The 20724-nt window shown below is 37.8% G+C and overlaps 1 protein-coding gene across 4 annotated transcripts in view; it reads left to right on the top strand.

The window, feature by feature from the left end:
• LOC127850449 (ATP-binding cassette sub-family A member 2-like) overlaps positions 1 to 20724 on the top strand; it is a 101642-nt gene that overhangs the window by 26987 nt on the left and 53931 nt on the right. For all 4 annotated transcript variants that reach the window (XM_052383481.1, XM_052383479.1, XM_052383482.1 and 1 more), the window contains exons 8-18: positions 906 to 1004; positions 2940 to 3041; positions 3425 to 3487; positions 5091 to 5240; positions 8268 to 8598; positions 9203 to 9324; positions 15264 to 15392; positions 16495 to 16762; positions 17190 to 17365; positions 18568 to 18671; positions 19626 to 19740. In XM_052383481.1, the coding sequence (XP_052239441.1) occupies positions 906 to 1004; positions 2940 to 3041; positions 3425 to 3487; positions 5091 to 5240; positions 8268 to 8598; positions 9203 to 9324; positions 15264 to 15392; positions 16495 to 16762; positions 17190 to 17365; positions 18568 to 18671; positions 19626 to 19740 (1659 nt within the window). The remainder of the gene's footprint in view (positions 1 to 905; positions 1005 to 2939; positions 3042 to 3424; positions 3488 to 5090; positions 5241 to 8267; positions 8599 to 9202; positions 9325 to 15263; positions 15393 to 16494; positions 16763 to 17189; positions 17366 to 18567; positions 18672 to 19625; positions 19741 to 20724) is intronic.

Raw genomic sequence — 20724 nt, 5'->3', positions numbered from 1 at the left:
TTTGAGCCCTTCCATGTAAGTTTGAGCCCTTCCATGTAAGTTTGAGCCCTTCCATGTAAGTTTGAGCCCTTCCATGTAAGTTTGAGCCCTTCAATGCACCTTGGAGCTCTTCAATTCAAGTTCTAGCCCCTTAATGCAAATAAAATTACAATGAAACATTACATATATGACATCAAACAAACAAAAAAGATTTAACGTAGAAGACTAGATTCAAAGGATGTAACGAGAAACTTGTACTTTTCATGTGCTACGGTATTTATGATAAATATAATTTTGTAATACAAAAACATTAACCAAAACATAATGCATGGATTATCCTCAATCATTTAAAGCAGAAGACCGAAATATAATCCCTATGCAGTAAGGACAAGTATGAAACATAATCCCTATGCAGTAAGGACAAGTATAAAACATAATCCCTATGCAGTAAGGACAAGTATGAAACATAATCCCTATGCAGTAAGGACAAGTATGAAACATAATCCCTATGCAGTAAGGACAAGTATGAAACATAATCCCTATGCAGTAAGGACAAGTATGAAACATAATCCCTTTGCAGTAAGGACAAGTATGAAACATAATCCCTAGACAGTAAGGACAAGTATGAAACATAATCCCTATGCAGTAAGGACAAGTATGAAACATAATCCATATGCAGTAAGGACAAGTATGAAACATAATCCCTATGCACTAAGGACAAGTATGAAACATAATCCCTATGCAGTAAGGACAAGTATGAAACATAATCCCTATGCAGTAAGGACAAGTATGAAACATAATCCCTATGCACTAAGGACAAGTATGAAACATAATCCATATGCAGTAAGGACAAGTATGAAACATAATCCCTATGCAGTAAGGACAAGTATGAGTTCTGGATGAGAATGCTGCTATACTTCTTACAGGTGCTGCTGCTCTCTCCCGATGTGTTGAAGGCCGTGTCATGTGACTCAGACGACCTCCATCAGGTCTTGGTAACCCCTAGCAACACAAGCGACTCTCTCGTAAGTGGACATTACAACCGTTAGAGACTAGCTGTGGAAAATTGGGGCTTTATGCATGTGCGTAAAGTGTCGACCAAGACTAGCATGTGCAGTCTACACAGGCTTTCCAGGGACAACACTTTCAGCATAGGCTTCATTTAAAAAAAAAGATTTTATTTAAATAAAACATTCAATAAAAAAGTGTCAAACAAAAAATCCCAAATATGCGGAAAGTCTTGTCCCAGATTAGCCTGTGTAGACAGCACAGGCTAATACAGGACCGTACTGTACACACATGCATAAAGCCCCATTAATTTATCACCTGTATTTATGGGAATGTTGAAATGTGGTTGTAAATAAATTCCAATAAATATGGGCTTACATTTTCAATGGACACATTTGTGCCATGCTCTGGGGGCTGAGTGCATACACGAGGGTAAAGTATTTCCCTGATTAAACTGATTAGGACAGTCTCTGCCTAAACTGGATTTTAGCTTAAACGAGACTTTCTTTAAAAGATACATTCCATAAATATGGAAAGTGTCATCCTTGATTAGCCTGTGCAGACTGTATAGTGCAGACTGTATAGTGCAGACTGTATAGTGCAGACTGTATAGTGCAGACTGTATAGTGCAGACTGTTTAGTGCAGACTGTATAGTGCAGACTGTATAGTGCAGACTGTATAGTGCAGACTGTATAGTGCAGACTGTATAGTGCACATGCATTATGGCCCATTTTCCCACAGCATGGCTAATAATTTTTAGCTCGGCTGTTTTCTGAGAAAACCTGAGCTATTGTAATAGCAAGCTCGTCCGCCGTCCGCCGTAGGCGTCGTGCTAAAACCTTAACATTGGCCATAACTTTTTAAATATTGAAGATAGCAACTTGAAATTTGGCATGCATGTGTATCTCATGGAGCTGCACGTTTTGATTGGTAAAATTTCATCCTTCAAGGTCTAGGGTCGAAAAAACAAAGTCAAGGGAAGTAATAAGCTTTAAATGGACATAGTTATCTGACCTGCCCACGTATATATTTTTGTAAAATAAATCAAAGCGGCGCAGTAGGCGGCATTGTGTTTCTGACAAACACATTGTGGTAAAAGGTCAACGTCAAGGTCATCCTTCAAGGTCTACGGTAAAAAATACACATTTAAGGGAAGTGATAAGCTTTAAAAGGAGATAATTATTCAATATTGAACATAGCCACATTATATATTTGGCATTCATGTGAATCTCATGGAGCTGCACATCTTGAGTGGTGAATCTACAGTCACGGTAGTGGCTTTTAATTATTTGCTACTAAAAATATAGATTTGTTAGAGACAATTATTTTCAAGGGAAGTAATTTATATAATTATAAATCTCATATATATTTCCTTACCAAGAATTGAAGTTCTTTTCACAGCTACTGTACATATTTATTATTTTGATTATTTATAACTCAAATGATTGATTTGTCAAAGTTTTTTTTTAATGATATAGTTATCATAATTTCTTTCATGTACTTAGTTGTTAATAGTATTGTTCATTACATACCTGTGGACTTATGTCCATAGATACATGATGAACTCTGGCTATGATCTATTTGATAAACCACATGCCTTGGTTGTCAGTGATGTCTGACTTGGTCATTTTTGACTGTCTACAGACCCCCCCCCCCAGTTGGATTAGACAATATCCAAGGGAAGTAATAAGCTTTAAAGGGAGATGATTTCTATACCTGCCAAATGATAAATAGAAATTTTATTTCAAAGTGGCGCAGTAGGGGGCATTGTGATTCTGACGAACACATCTCTTGTTAGGTCACTAGGTCAAAGGTCAAGGTCACTGTGACCTCTTAATAAAATAAAACAATTCTGACAAGCTTTCGCAGCCGAGCGTGGCACCAGTTATGCGGTGCTCTTGTTTCTCTCTGTTGTATTTTCGGCACCATAACCCAAGTGTTATTTTTGCAGATGGAGTTGGCAGCTATCTTGTGTAACATGTCCGACACTCAGGCTGTCACTCTGTCAGATATCCTCAATGAGGGCATAGCTGATGAAAAGCTTGTCAAACGGGTACGTACAAAGCTTGTGCTGGGTAAAGAACTGGACTGTGAATTGCTTTTTCCAGTTCTACCTCTGATTTAAGTAGGGTAGTTGTTAGATGCATGCATCTAACAACTGTAGGTTAAGTTGTGGATTGTTAAATTCGGCTGATCAGCATGTTAATGCAACTCATTAATACTATTTGTCCACTTATGTTGATTGATAAATTTTTGTTTGATCTTAATTTTTTTTTATTATGTCTGGTGTTGAGAAAAATCAACAAAAATGTTTTTCCCCCAAATTATATTGGTTTGACAATATTTAGAACAGTTTTGAGTAGTTGATAACCTGCTTATGTTAATGCTTTCTGGCCTGTATACACTGATGGTAACTGAAGCACTGGTTTGTTGCAGTTCAACTTACAGAGCGTCAATGTGACGAGCATGTACACCCAACTGGAGGACTTCCTGGTTGATGTAAGTGGGCCACATGCATTATGTTGGCACATACCTTAAAAAAGGCTTGAAAATAAAGGTTTATCTTGAATAGGGCTTGAAAATGAAGATTTAACTTGAAAAATGCTTGAAAATGAAGGTTTATCTTGAAAAGGGCTTTAAAATGAAGGTTTTATCTTAAAAAGGGCTTGAAAATAAAGGTTTACTTTAAAAAGGGCTTGAAAATGAGGGTTTACCTTGGAAAAGGCTTGAAAATGAATGTTTATCTTGAAAAGGGCTTGAAAATGAAGGTTTACCTTGAAAAATGCTTGAAATTGAAGGTATACCTTTAAAAGTGTTTTAAAATGGTCTTGGGTTCTTAACAATGCTTATTTTCTACATAAACTTGAAAAAATGCTAAGAAAAATGTTGAATTCTGAAACTCTCAAAAATAAAATTATCACACTCTAAAGCAAGTTATAAGATCTTTTTAGCTCACCTGAGCACAACGTGCCCATGGTGAGCTTTTATGATCGCCTTTAGTCCGTTGTGCGTTGTGCGTTGTGAATTGTGCGGCGTCAACATTTGCCTTATTAACTCTCTTGAGGGCACATTTATTGTCCAATCTTCATGAAATTTGGTCAGAAGATTGGTATTAATGGTATCTTGGAGGAGTTCGAAAATGGTTACGTTTGCTTGAAAAACATGGCTGCCAATGGGCGGGGCATTTTTCCTTATATGGCTATAGTAAAATCTTGTTAACACCCTAGAGGCCACATTTATTGTCCAATCTTCATGAAACTTGGTCAGAAGATTTATCCCAATACTATCTTGGACGAGTTTGAAAATGATGCTGGTTGGTTGAAAAACATGGCCGCCAGGGGGCGGGGCATTTTTCCTTATATGGCTATAATAAAACCTTGTTAACACTCTAGAGGCCACATTTATTGTCCAATCTTCATGAAATTTGGTCAGAAGATTTGTCTTATTGATATTATGGATGAGTTTGAAAATGGTTACGTTGTATTGAAAAACATGGCTGCCAAGGGGTGGGGCAATTTTCCTTATATGGCTATATATGGCTTTAGTAAAATCTTGTTAACACTCTAGTTTAAAACTTCAATCCAATCAAGCCCAAGGTTGCTAGTATTCCATATATTATACAGCCCTGTGTTTTGACAAGCACATGCCATGTGTAAAGCAACCAATTTGTATGTACACAAGCCAAAAGATGCGTACATAAATAAATTATGCATGTGTTTCAAGAATTAAATAAGACTTTTCAAAACAGGGAAAAATATTATATTTATTAAAATACTGCTTGTTGTTATGACCCTCTTTTGAGGAAAACATGACTTGATAATTATGCGTAATGTGTCATCCCAGATAAGCCTATGCAGTCCGCAAAAGTTTATCAGGTACAACACTTTCTGCTTTTATGGAATTTTTTGTGTAAACAAAAGTCTCCTCTAAACGGAAAAATCCAATGTTGGTGGAAAGTGTCGTGGCTGATTAGCCTATGCAGACTGCACAGGCTAATCTGGGACAACACTTTACGCACATTCATTAAGCCCCTTTCTCCAAGGGTCTGGCTTATTTATTTAAGTACAGATTGTCAATAATTATGATCTCTTTGTGATTCCAGCTAGAGAAGTTCTACCAGTTCCAGACTTACCTGTTTGACCTCAGCATACTTGTGTCCGGTCTGCCTCAGGACGGGTGTGGTCAGTTGTGGCAGGACAGCAATATCACCACCACCCTGCCTGATCCCACCACCATGAACACAACACGACCGGTATGTACACCCAGAACACAACATGGCCAGTAAGTACACCCAGAGCACAACACAACCAGTAAGTACCGGTACATTCAGAACACAACAAGACCAGTAAGTACATTCAGAACACAACAAGATCAGTAAGTACATTCAGAACACAACAATATCAGTAAGTACATTCAGAACACAACCAGATCAGTAAGTACATTCAGAACACAACAAGATCAGTAAGTACATCCAGAACACAACAAGATCAGTAAGTACATTCAGAACACAACAAGATCAGTAAGTACATTCAGAACACAACCAGATCAGTAAGTACATTCAGAACACAACAAGATCAGTAAGTACATCCAGAACACAACACAACCGGTAAGTACATTCAGAACACAACAAGACCAGTAAGTACATTCAGAACACATCAAGATCAGTAAGTACATTCAGAACACAACACAACTGGTAAGTACACCCAGAACACAACACAACCGGTAAGTACATTCAGAACACAACAAGATCAGTAAGTACATTCAGAACACAACAAGATCAGTAAGTACATCCAGAACACAACACGATCAGTAAGTACATTCAGAACACAACAAGATCAGTAAGTACATCCAGAACACAACACAACCAGTAAGTACCGGTACATTCAGAACACAACAAGATCAGTAAGTACATTCAGAACACAACAAGATCAGTACATACATTCAGAACACAACAAGATCAGTAAGTACATTCAGAACACAACAAGATCAGTAAGTACATTCAGAACACAACAAGACCAGTAAGTACATTCAGAACACAACAAGATCAGTAAGTACATTCAGAACACAACAAGATCAGTAAGTACATTCAGAACACAACAAGACCAGTAAGTACATTCAGAACACAACAAGATCAGTAAGTACATTCAGAACACAACAAGGTCAGTAAGTACATTCAGAACACAACAAGATCAGTAAGTACATTCAGAACACAACATGATCAGTAAGTACATTCAGAACACAACAAGATCAGTAAGTACATCCAGAACACAACACAACCAGTAAGTACCGGTACATTCAGAACACAACAAGATCAGTAAGTACATCCAGAACACAACAAGACCAGTAAGTACATTCAGAACACAACAAGATCAGTAAGTACATTCAGAACACAACATGATCAGTAAGTACATTCAGAACACAACAAGATCAGTAAGTACATTCAGAACACAACAAGATCAGTAAGTACATTCAGAACACAACAAGATCAGTAAGTACATTCAGAACACAACAAGATCAGTAAGTACATTCAGAACACAACAAGATCAGTAAGTACATTCAGAACACAACAAGATCAGTAAGTACATCCAGAACACAACATGATCAGTAAGTACATTCAGAACACAAGACCAGTAAGTACATTCAGAACACAACAAGATCAGTAAGTACATTCAGAACACAACACAACCAGTAAGTACATTCAGAACACTACAAGATCAGTAAGTACATCCAGAACACAAGACCAGTAAGTACATTCAGAACACAACATGATCAGTAAGTACATTCAGAACACAACAAGATCAGTAAGTACATTCAGAACACAACAAGATCAGTAAGTACATTCAGAACACAACAAGACCAGTAAGTACACCCAGAACACAACACAACCGGTAAGTACACCCAGAACACAACAAGATCAGTAAGTACATTCAGAACACAACAAGATCAGTAAGTACATTCAGAACACAACAAGATCAGTAAGTACATTCAGAACACAACAAGACCAGTAAGTACATTCAGAACACAACAAGACCGGTAAGTACATTCAGAACACAACAAGATCAGTAAGAACATTCAGAACACAACAAGATCAGTAAGTACATTCAGAACACAACAAGATCAGTAAGTACATTCAGAACACAACAAGATCAGTAAGTACATTCAGAACACAACAAGATCAGTAAGTACATCCAGAACACAACACAACCAGTAAGTACCGGTACATTCAGAACACAACAAGATCAATAAGTACATTCAGAACACAACACAACTGGTAAGTACATCCAGAACACAACACAACTGGTAAGTACACCCAGAACACAACACAACTGGTAAGTACACCCAGAACACCACACAACTGGTAAGTACACACAGAACACAACAAGACCAGTAAGTACACCCAGAACACAACACAACCAGTAAGTATACCCAGAACACAACATGATCAGTAAGTACACCCAGAACACAACATGATCAGTAAGTGCACCCAGAACACAACAAGACCAGTAAGTACATTCAGAACACAACAAGATCAGTAAGTACATTCAGAACACATCAAGATCAGTAAGTACATTCAGAACACAACAAGATCAGTAAGTACATTCAGAACACAACAAGACTGACAAGTACACCCAGAACACAACATGATCAGTAAGTAGCTGATAGGATTGGCATTCAACATGTGCAGATGCTTTTACCATTCTTGATTCACTTTTTATTGAGGCAAAGATGCATCTAGGGTCTGATGCGGTCTGCTTAGCTATAGACCAGGAGTTGGCACTTTTGTGTTTATGAGACCATGAAACCCTACATGACTTAATAGTGGACATATCATCTCCAGACCAGACTGTGCGAATACGCAGGCTGTTCTGTCATGATGCTGGTCGCATATATCATAAGACCCATTTTGGCATATGTTGCTTGTCACATTTTTATGTACAGCAGGCTAAACATTACATTTAACTTGTCCATTAAACTATCTTCTCTTTGATTCTTTTATTAAACACTCAGCACACTCTCATCACGTGGCCCTCTTTTAAACCTTGACATTGAGATTGACCTAATTTTGGACTAGGACTTATTCAAATAAATAGTTTCTGACAAAGCTTCTGCCATCAGAATCGGCGTTTAATCAACACAGCTTCTTGTGAATTTGTGTGTAAGAGTTAAATATAAGGACAGGTAAATTGACAGTCTCTTATATTTTTCACAAATAAGGAAATTATTGTAATTTTATAAATAGAACAGTGCAGAACTGATTATAGTATAAAAATCATTTCAGACAACCTCCATGCCACACGACACTGACAAGAAAGACAAAAAGAAACCGGACAAGTTTGAAGGCTTCCTCAAATTTTGGGACGGAATGCAGATGACAATTTGCGGTCACAAACCACCACATAGGAACCGGGATGACCCACAACCGTCTGATGCACACAGATCAATCAAGCCTTTAAATGATACAGATGACTCACAATCTGGCAAGCTTTCAAGTGACACTGATGTTGCAAATTCCACAGCAGACAGTCACAGTTTGGAGCCGGAAGTTGTTGTACATCGACAACGAAGATCAGCCACAGATGACATGGCTGACTTTGACCTTCCTAAAAAAGGTAAACTTTTACAATAATATGAGCCGCAATCTGGGAAAACAGGGCTTAAAGTGTCGTCCTTTATAAGCCTGTGCCATCTGTCTAGGCCTATCAGTGACGGCTTTTTCTGCGTTTTATTTATTTTTCATTTAAAGGAAGTCTCTTTTAAACAAAAATCCAGTCTAAGCTTAGAGTGTTGTCATTGCTAAGCCTTTGCGGACTGTACAGGCTAATCTGGGACGACACATACGCACATGCATTAAGCCCTGTTTTGCCAGAGCAAGGCTCATATCAGTTTGTAATTTTATGAGCAGTCCTCAGGAAACCACGTTCACATTTTTTCTCTTACATAAATGATTTAAAATCATCATATTATGTGTCTTTGCTTCATTCCATAGCATTCTGTTTAACCCCAAAGCTGCTGTAAATTAAATGCTGCTGGCCTGATGCGACTTAGTATGAAATGGGAGAGTTTAGTCATTTACCTTCCCTGAATTCTCACTAGAAACATGTACATATACTGTACAACCATTAATATTCATTGGCATGAAACTACGCAGTAAGTCCAGTTTCCCCAGAAACCTGCTCAATGGAGAGCCACTATATTATGCGTTATCCCTTTCAGAGGAGCTAGGCTTGAATGGTGGTCAACAACACAACTTGAAGATCCTGCTACATGTGCTGTACAGCAACCCCAAGGTCCTGTACGCCCCCAACAACTCCGCAGTGGAAACCATCATACACAAGGTGGGTACGACCTTTGACCGCATGGGAAGTTCATGATATGGCAACTGAAAGGGCTTCATGGTCCAATGGCAACTGAAAGGGCTTCATGGTCCAATGGCAACTGAAAGGGCTTCATGGTCCAATGGCAACTGAAAGGGCTTCATGGTCCAATGGCAACTGAAAGGGCTTCATGGTCCAATGGCAACTGAAAGGGCTTCATGGTCCAATGGCAACTGAAAGGGCTTCATGGTCCAATGGCAACTGAAAGGGCTTCATGGTCCAATGGCAACTGAAAGGGCTTCATGGTCCAATGGCAACTGAAAGGGCTTCATGGTCCAATGGCAACTGAAAGGGCTTCATGGTCCAATGGCAACTGAAAGGGCTTCATGGTCCAATGGCAACTGAAAGACTTCATGGTCCAATGGCAACTGAAAGACTTCATGGTCCAATGGCAACTGAAAGGGCTTCATGGTCCAATGGCAACTGAAAGGGCTTCATGGTCCAATGGCAACTGAAAGGGCTTCATGGTCCAATGGCAACTGAAAGGGCTTCATGGTCCAATGGCAACTGAAAGACTTCATGGTCCAAGGGCAACTGAAAGGGCTTCATGGTCCAATGGCAACTGAAAGGGCTTCATGGTCCAATGGCAACTGAAAGGGCTTCATGGTCCAAATATGAGCTTTGCTCTCTGGGAAAACAGGGTTTAATGTTTGTGCGTAAAGTGCTGTCCCGGATAAGTATGTACAGTCTGCACAGGCTAATTAGGGATGACACTTAATGCCTAGACTTGATTTTTAGTTGTTATACCCCCACAAACGAAGTTTAGGGGGTTATATAGGAGTGAACTTGTCGGTTGGTCGGTTGGTCGGTCGGTCTGTCTGTCGGTCTGTATTTAGTGTCTGCTCTCTAATTCAAGTTTTCATCTGATCTTCACCAAACTTGGTCAGAAGTATCTACTTATGTCTAGGCCAAGTTTGAACATGGGCCTTGCCGGGTCAAAAACTAGGTCACGGGGTCACTTAGTGCGTTTTAAACATTCAGCATGTTGTCCGCTCTCTAATTCAAGTAGTTTTCATCTGATCTTCACCAAACTTAGTCAGAAGTTGTATCTAGATGATCTTAAGGCCAAGTTGGAACATGGGCCTTGCCGGGTCAAAAACTTGGTCATGGGGTCACTTAGTGCGTTTTAAACATTCAGCATGTTGTCCGCTCTCTAATTCAAGTAGTTTTCATCCGATCTTCACCAAACTTAGTCAGAAGTTGTATCTAGATGATCTTAAGGCCAAGTTCGAACATGGGCCTTGCCGGGTCAAAAACTAGGTCACGGGGTCACTTAGTGCATTTTTTAACATTCAGCATGGTGTCCTCTCTCTTTTTCAAGTAGTTTTCATCCGATCTTCACCAAACTTGGTAAGAAGTTTTATCTAGATGATCTGAAGGCCAAGTTCGAGCATGGGCCATGCCAGATCAAAAACTAGGTCACAGGGTCACTTAGTACGTTTTACACATTGAGCATGGTGTTTGCTCTTTATTTCAAGTAAATTAAATCCGATCTTCACCGCACTTGGTCAGAAGTTGTAACTAGATGAGTTAGTTCAAACATGGGCCATGCCGGGTCAAAAACTAGGTCACTGGGTCACTAAGTGTGTTTTAAACCTCACCATGTTGTTCGCTCTCTAATTCAAGTAGTTTTTATCCAATCTTTACCAAAATTGGTCAGAAGTTTTATCTTGATAATGTCTAGGGCAAGTTTGAATATGGGTCATGCCGGGTCAAAAACAAGGTCACGGGGTCACTAAGTGCATTTTAAACATCACAATGTTGTCCGCTCTCTAAGTCAAGTAGTTTTCATCCAATCTTCACCAAACTTGGTCAGAAGTTGTATCTAGATGATGTCTAGGTCAAGTTTGATTATGGGTCATGCCGGGTCAAAAACTAGGTCATGGGGTATCTTAGTGCGTTTTAAACCTCACCATGTTGTCCGTTCTCTAATTCAAGTAGTTTTCATCCAATCCTCACCAAACTTGGTCACAAGTTTTATCTAAATGATCTCTAGGACAAGTTTGAACATGGGCCATTCCGAGCCTAAAACTAGGTCACGGGGTCACTAAGTGTGTTTTTTAACATTCAGCATGGTGTCCGCTCTCTAATTCAAGTAGTTTACATCCGATCTTCACCAAACTTGGTCAGAAGTTTTATGGAGATGATCTTAAGGCCAAGGTAGAACATGGGCCTTTCTTGGTAAAAAACTAGGTCAAGGGGTCACTTAGTGCGTTTTAAAAATTGAGCATGGTGTCCACTGTTTTTTGTGAAGACGACATGCAAAGTATTATGTGTCAATGTGGCATGTGGGGGTATTCGTCATGTCTGTGACAAAGCACTAGTTCGTGTAGCGAACCTTAATGTTGTTACTGAAAATTTCAAGTCGGTTCGGCTTATCTACAGAGAGCCTATTACCCGCCACACATGCCGTATCTGCGCGAGAAAGAGTTGTATAATTTATGCAAGAGGTTTGATTTCGCCAACCATATTCATTCACAAATGGAAACATAACGTGAATATTGTGTTAAATGTAATAGTTTCGAACGGAGCTTATATAGAAAAGAATCAATAAACAATGATTGCATTATACCAGTCACAGAAGAAATTGTTTATGAATGATTAAGATTGTTTCGAATGCGTTTCTACTTGTTTTTGTTCCAATATGGGCCAGTACTTTCGTTTTGGAAACACAACACACCCCATCATAGGGGGCTGGAATGGTGTTTGGATTGTATAATATAGTGTATTTTGACCGAAAATGCCCCAAACCAAAATTAAATATAATAATAGTAACACGGGTTTCAACTAAATTTTTTTATTTTCTGACAGCCATCGATCAGAGTCCGGTTGCATTGCCAAACAAATAATACAAATAAACCACTTTGGCATTTAGACGTAGCTAAGACATAGCTCTATCAATAAACAATAACAACTTACAGCACAAGGCACTGAAAATCTTATTTTGGAGAACTTAAACATATCTGATTGATGGCTGTCAGAAAATAATTTTTTTAGTTGAAACCCTTGTTGCTTTAATTAAATTAAAAAAAAATTTTTTGTTTGCATTTTCGGTCTATACACACTTTATTCACCGGTCCAGCTCTCTGTGCACCCCATCAACAAGTTCATCTAAAATACTACGGCAGATGTCCATGGAACAAAACATGGAGTTAATAATGTCATTAACCATGCCCTTTGCAATTGTTTAAGATTTATTTACCACGACAAAGGAATCTATTTGTTTATTTTTTATTTTTTTGCGGAACTTTTCGTCTGCCTCGAGACGCCAAACAAAAAATGTTTGACTCGCATGTGTTATCATCTAAACGATTGGTAAATACGTTACCAGAAAAAACAAGCGCTTGTCGATAAAGACTCGAGTCAAAACGGCCAAAACAAAAAGGGATTTTTCATTACGCATAGAAGGCGGCTCAAATTGGGTATTGGCGATTTGTTTTGCGTACCGGTACGCACAGATTTTGAAAAAATTGCGTATCCACCTATTTTTGATTGCGTATTTACGCAAATAAGCAGCTTATCTGTAGCTCTGTATTCACCGCATGAAATGTGTGTTATTATTGTCAAACCACAAATTAGTGTAAGAAGATAAAAAATATACTATGGGATTGAACATCATAAGTGTCCTCACATGCCTAATTATGAGTATATTTCTTCACTATTGAAATATATCGTATGTTAATATTTGATTTAAACGCAGTTTTCTTTCGACACATTTAAATCACACTTTTATAGCCGCGTCATGCTAAAATGGCTCTTATGACTTTCGGCCAGCGTTTCTTTAACCCAACATGTGCATTTGCGCAGTCAGGTCAGAGGTGATGCTGTTCGCTATAAAATCACTCAATATGCTATGGTTTCATTATGTATCTCCTGACCAGACTGAGAGATGCGCATGCTGAGTGGGCTATGTATATGATGGGCACATATGGAATAAGACCAATTTTCGCATGAAGAGGGTCATTTAAAATCTCATTGCCAATTGTAAATGGCACATTTTAGCACAATGCTTTTGATACAAAATTGAATTCAAAATAGCAAACTTTTAAATAAGGGCAGCCTATCCAGGCGTTCAGGAACGATGTCCAGACGTGCTGACTGAGTAAAGCAAACATTGTGGTTGGATAATTAAACTATTTTCCTCTTAACATGACACTATACTATTTCGGTAATGATTGTTTTCTAATCTTGAAAGCAAAACTGAAATTCTGCGAGATGGAATTAAACGTGTAATTGTAACTGGGCCGCAATTTTGTGTCGTTTGAACATACAGAGAGTAGTTCGGAATTCCTTACACTGAACAGTGCTACATCCTTTGTGCTGAGCACAGACACAGTGATGTAGCCAAAGTTCAGAGGTTTTATCTCCAATCAGCCTATGAAATATTCGAAAATATTCATGCGTGTCTGCTTGTGTTATGTTAAAGTCAATAAGATGAAAAGCTGGGTAAAACAGCTACACTGAAAAGCGCATTAGTGCTCTATACCTATGTTTAAGTCAGAGTTGTTGACACCGAGTGAACTGCTAGGGTAACAAGTAATGCATAAACATCAATGTACGATTCAACAGGGCTGTCTTGATGACTACCTAATTTGTGAGTGAAAAGTATTGCTCGCAGATTTATTTTTTATTTACTTTCATCAATGATCTTGTTGTATATTTTGAATTTGTTTATGGTGTCAAAAGTCAAAAGTTTTGTAAAGGGAATTTTCATTTGAAATTATATTCTTAGTGAGATAGGTATTCAATATTCCAACAATATTCATTTAATATGATGGTGATAGCAAATTGTCTTTATATTCAGTTCTCATTTCCATTTTCATCATACTTTCTCTGCTTTCATAATGTCCAAAACGGGCCATGTTGTTGTTATTTTGTCTAAGTTATCTCTTTGGAATAAATAGGATGATAAAAAGTGCACACAAAGCTCGACTCGTGTGTTATGACACACTCTTCATAATTTTTAATGGCGTGTGTTAATTTTAAACTTGCGATAATTTTTGAAAAATGAATTGCGTCTTAAATTCTGCAATAGCGAACAACTTCAGTGCCTTCAGTGCTTTGATCGTTTAGAAGAGACTTCCTTTAAACAAAAATTATGTGAAAGCAGAAAAGGGCATCAGGTTAAAATATACAAAACACATCAAGGTTTAGTCAGGTGTGATAGCAGACAGTTGAAGAGCACATTCTATGATTCTTTATCATTTCAGATTATCCTAAATTATTATATATTCAAAAAATTTTAGTTCACATAAACTAATTTATAAAAGGTAAATCTATTGACAGTCAGTTTTAAGTATTTTTGGATATCTATGTAAGGCTATTTTGCAATTTTTTTTGTCCCCTACCGGTTTCACCTGAGGGGACTTATGGTTTGTGCTCTGTGTGTCCGTCAGTCTGTCAGTCCGTGAGTCTGTCACACTTTTCTGGATCCTGCGATAACCCTAATAGTTCTTAATATTTTTTCATGAAACTTGAAAATGGACATATGCACGTCATTTCATTTTGTTCCGGCGTCAAAACTTCAGGTTGCTATGGCAACAAATATATATATTTTTTTAAATGTATTTCTGACAATGGTGGAGTCGGTAGGGGACATATATTGCTTGGCAATAGTCTTGTTGACTTAGATAAAAACATAAACATGATATCTGCTATTGAATTAAATCAAATGTGTGAACCCATTTACCGGTATAATTTTCATCCAGTGTTGCAAGGCATTGACCCCAACTTTGACAATTTTTATGTTTTATATTGAATGTCTCGTCCTGCATTGTAATGTCACTTGCCTTAAATTAAGGAATAGTTATTGGTAACAAATATTTGCAATAATAATTTTGATATTATTCTGAGTTTCATTACTCATATATTATTTATATCTATATTCTTCCTATATTCAGGCTAATGAGACGTTTGAGCTGGTGTCCTCGGTGTCTAACTATGCGAGGGAGTGGCTGTCCATCTCCAGCGACCTGCGCGCCTATCTCCAGCAGGACACAACACGGAGAAACATCGAGGCCATCCGACTGGTGAGGGATCACTTGTTACTTGTAGTCAGTCTGGTGTGAGGACATACTTGCAATCAGTCATATTAGACATGTTCTTGGTAAACATGGCGCAATTTTATAGCTTTTATTTGTATCATTATGAAATGCACGATGGTGTATGCTGTGCAATGAAGTAAAGGGGGTGTACGCTGTGAAATCAAATACATGAATGTTTACTGTGCAATGAAGTAAAGGGGGGGGGTATGCTATGCAATCAAATAAATATTGATGTATACTGTGCAATGAAGTAAAGGGGATGTGCAATGAAGTAAAGGGGATGTGCAATGAAGTAAAGGATTGTATACTGTGAAATGAAGTAGAAGGGGTATTTACTGCACAATGAAGTAAAGGGGATGTTTACTTTACAATGAAGTAAAGGGGATGTTAACTTTGGATTGAAATAAAGGGGATGAATAATGTGCAATAAAGTAAAGGTGTTGTTAACTGTTCAGTGAAGCAAAAGGGTGTATACTGTACAATGAAGTAAAGGGTATGTTAACTGTGCAATAAAATATGGGGATCAATACTGTTCAATGAAGTAAATGGGATGTAATCTGTGCAATGAAGTAAAGGAGTGTATACTATTCAATGAAGGTAAAGGGGTGTATACTATACAATGAAGTAAAGGGAATGACTACTGTTCAATTAAGTAAAGGGGGTGAAAACTGTGCAATGAAGTAAAGGACACTTAAACAGGATTCTCAATGGACATCTTTCTGTTTGTCTTACTGCACAACTGTCGGTAGCTACAGATTTGTCAGAAGTTTACCGCCACTTTTCTACACACTATATTTAAACGTGCTTTGACGGTTTCCTTATGAGATATTTGACTGCCTTCTTCACATATAATAGTTTTAATTTTGGGATGACATGACGGTTATGTCATTTTCATGCAATTAGAGGAAACAAATAGGTGACATGTGACTGTATCTCACATTCAAACATTTTTGTACCCTCCCTATCTACCTTACTTAATTTGTGTTGGTCTCGTAGTATGCTACAAACATATTTATATGCCTCATGAGACAGTTTTTTGTTGTTCATAAAACCCATTATATCAGCAAAGTGTTCTGTTATTATCCAGATTCAGAAGGACTTAAGAAGTGGTAAAAGCCTGCTGTCTCTTCTACCTCTGTCAAAAGATCCGCGGATCGTACAGTTCCTGGATCTCAACATTCCCGAAGCAAGCGTCTTCCTGAAGGAGATTGACTCAGTGGATAACGCTGCATGCACCTGGATGACCCTGATGTCGGGACTCAACTTTGACGTGTTCAAGGGCTTCGCCAGCGAGTGGGAGCTTGTGGACTTCTTTCTGAATGAGCAGTACAAGCAGAACGTCAGCGCAGTGGCCGGTAGGTGGACTTGAGGCTTATCAGGGACGACACTTTCCGCTTTAATTGTATTTTTCTTTTCAAGGAAGTCTCGTCTTAGTGAAAACTCCAGTTAAGGTGGAAAGTGTTGTCCCTGATTAGCCTGTTTGAACTGCACATGCATCAAGCCCTGTTTTCAAAGAGATAGGTTTATATTAAATTCTAGATTCATGTACACCTTCTTACTGTTGGTTTCCAATTTAAGGATCACTGTTCTATTTGGGTTCTTAGAAGAAATAGTTTGAAGACGAATCAGAAGTGTTTATAACCTATTTATTTAATTTAGTGACATTCACTTTGACAAATATGTGAAAAGTGTATGATTTGATTTTTAGTATGTATAGGATACATTGCCTGCCATATCAAGTCTGGTGTATGTACATTGCTGATACATTCTTTTCCATATAAGGTCTGGTGTTTGAGAACGTAAAAGAGAACGCCTCACTTCCCGCCCACATCCGCTACAAGATCAGACAGAATGCCACGTTCACACCAACCACCAAGCTGGTGAGGAACAAGTACTGGTTCCCTGGTCCAGGGTCCAATGACTACCCATACTACTCATTTGGTTTCGTCTGGATCCAGGTAGGAGGGACTTTCTAAACACTTCACTCTTTCATATGTGCCACAATATGAGAAAATTGGGCTTAATGCTTGTTTGTAAAATATCGTCCTGGATTAGCCTGTGCAATCCACACAGGCTTATCAGGGACAACACTTTCCACCTCAACTGATTTTGGTTAGAATAGACCTTAGAAATTTAATAAAAGTGGAATGTGTTGTCCCTGATTACCCTACGTGTACTGCACAATCTAATCTTGGGTGACACTTTATGCAGATGCATTAAGCCCCGTTAAGCTCATAAGCATATAGATGCTTTTGTTGTCCCTTAGAAAATCAAATTTAATTAAAGACTTTTCTTACAAGGTTCAAGTTTCAAAGGGTTCATTTCCAACACTAAGATACTGACAATCAACAAACAGCATAAAACCTGACTAGGAGTTGATCGCAGGCTGTTCAGGGTTTATGCTGGTTGCATATAGCAATTTTTACTTTGATTTAGAGTGAGACAGAATTAACCGTCTTATCTAGCCTCGTATAGAATACTTCTTTTAAGCCCACCTGACACCATGATCATGGTAAGATTTGTGATAAACTTGTGTACGTCTTTTGTGATCCGTAGTGCATTGTGCTTAAACAGCATTTGCATTGTTAATACTCAAGAAGCTACATTTATTGCCTTATTTTAATGAAACTTAGAGAACATTTTTCCCAATTACAATTACACATTGATCAAGGCTGAGACTTGATGATGTCATTTTATACAGAATAGTCCATAAATGATGGGGAAAGAATTGTTCTTGATAAGATATATATATGTGACATTTCTCCTTACTGACCCTGAACATGCAAAACTGGGTATTAATTTTATATAAATTTGGTTTAAACAATATTTATTTAGTTCATTGAAAGTACATATAAGCAATACAATACAAACATACATATTATATTTGAGCAATATGCTAGGCAGATAGAATTGCAGTATTGCTCTACATAAAGGCTGTAAAATACAATTGGACAGAATTGAGAAGGAAGCTCGAGGTATAACAAAGTATAGTCTATTTTGTGTGATTTTTTATTGAAAATCTATTCACTTGAAACTAGTTTCCAATCACTTGAAACTAGTTTTCAATAATATCTGAAATTCTAACATACCTATATAGGTTTGTTCACCAATTGACATATATCCTAGTTTGTGACTGTCAGATGTTATCTCCATATTTCAGGACGTGATAGAGCGTGCTATAATCAATGTCCAGGTGGGGAGAGACGTGGTGGAGCCCGGTTCATACCTTATACGCTTCCCCTACCACTGCTGGCTCTATGATCAGTATGAACCAATGGATTTCATTTGACATTTTCTTAAAAATAAAATAATGCAACGGTTCATCTTTAATGACAATTCAGATGCAAAGATCCTTATTTATATTCAGATATAGGACAATAGTTTGAGCCTGGGGTGGTATTCCAGAAACATCTTAAGTCATTTCTTAAATATTTTCACTTAAGTTAAAAATTACAATGTTTTGTATTTCCTTACTCAATAAAGACATGCATGTTTTTTTGGTATTCCTCAAATAACATTGACATAATGATGTTATTTTGATGTAATTTTTGATGCCTAACTATTGCAGTATGAAATAAAACACTCCCAATTTAAGGATAAAAATAAAATTTAACTTAAGATGCTTCTGGAATACCACCCCAGGTGTTGTTAAAAACAGGCCTAATGCATGCATGTTAAGTCCCAGTTTAGCTTGGCCAGGATGATACTTTCAGCTTTTATGGAATTGTTTGGTTAAAAGAAGTCTCTTAGCTAAAAATCCAGTTTAGGCAGAAATTGTCATGCCTGATTAGCCTGTGCACACGGCACTGGCCAATTTGGGACAACACTTTACGCCCATGCATTAAGACCTGTTTTCCCAGATCAAGGCACTTTTATTCATAGTTTTATGTAAATGTAATAAAAACAAATCTAGTATGAAATATAGATCTTTGTTGTGAAATTATGAGCTTAATGTAGCATTTAAACCCTTTCCCACTCAGAGGTAAATTCAAAATGGCCATGTGCAAACAGCATAAAACCAAAACAGCCTGTGAGTAACTCACAGTCTGTTCAGGTTTTATGCTGTTTGCTGCTCATTAGTATCTTAGGGTTGGTATTGCAGCCTTTAAAACTTTAATCTAGTAAGAAAGGTCTTTAATTAAATTTAACTCTTTAAGGAACTACAAACACGTCAAAATATATATCTAAGTGGTAAATGGTTAATGTATTCCTTTTCAGGTTTGTGTTCATGATAGAGCATGTAATGCCCCTGTGTCTCACCATATCGTGGGTCTACTCGGTAGCCATGCTGGTACAGAGCATCGTCTATGAGAAGGAGCAGCGCCTGAAAGAGGTAACCATGACAACTGAAAGAGGTAACCATGACAACTGAAAGAAGTAACAGTGAGGTTAAGTGGAGTTTTGATGGGAAGGGTGCTCCAGCTATGATTTGAAAAGGGTAGGGTGCTTAAAGAGGACTTAAGCATACGCGGTCTTATTATCCCTGTGGCATATTTTCAATTTATCTTTATATTTTATAAAAGATTATTTACTTTAAAACATCATTTAAACATACAATCAATAAAACTAGTTTTACTTTAAAAATTAAATATTTAAAAATAAAATAAATTCTACTGTATAATAATATGATCAGATATAAAAAAGGGCATGGTGGGGGTAGGAAGGGACAGGGTTCTGCAGGGTGCTGCATGGTGGGGGTAGGAAGGGGCAGGGTTCTGCAGGGTGGGGGTAGGAAGGGGCAGGGTTCTGCAGGGTGCTGCATGGTGGGGGTAGGAAGGGACAGGGTTCTGCAGGGTGCTGCGCCCATCTGTTTAAGTCTTTTAAAGGTTGTTTCCTAAAAGCAAAAATTAACATTTTCCACAAAAAAATCTGACAAAAATTTCCCCAAAAAGATGCACTTTTTTTCAATAAACTCAATAATTGGTACATTGAGATTACTGTACTGCAATATAATTCTGTAGCAATTTATAATATACATTTAAAAATGCAGTTACTTAGGAACCATTTTTACATGTGTGTTTATTATAATATTTTTTAAATTTCCTGTTTCCTAAATTCATGGTGTATCACACGATGTTTCCCAATCCAAAAGGCACAGGCTGTAAAATATAAAGCAAAACAAATATATCACTGCCAGCTGGGGAAACTATTGGGAATATCTTATTCAGCTTTCACACACTGCTGTACACGTTTATGGTCATCACGGTTTATCAACATATACACTGTTTAAAACATGTAATAGGAATTAAAACAAAATAGAAAATCAGTGCCAGCAGTGGCTATTAGCACAATAACGCAATAAACATGAGGGTTTTAG

The sequence above is a fragment of the Dreissena polymorpha genome, chromosome 11 (assembly GCF_020536995.1).
Source record: "Dreissena polymorpha isolate Duluth1 chromosome 11, UMN_Dpol_1.0, whole genome shotgun sequence".
Classification (NCBI taxonomy): domain Eukaryota; kingdom Metazoa; phylum Mollusca; class Bivalvia; order Myida; family Dreissenidae; genus Dreissena; species Dreissena polymorpha.
Note: the sequence above shows the minus strand (reverse complement) of the source record. Positions and strands in the feature narration are given on the sequence as shown.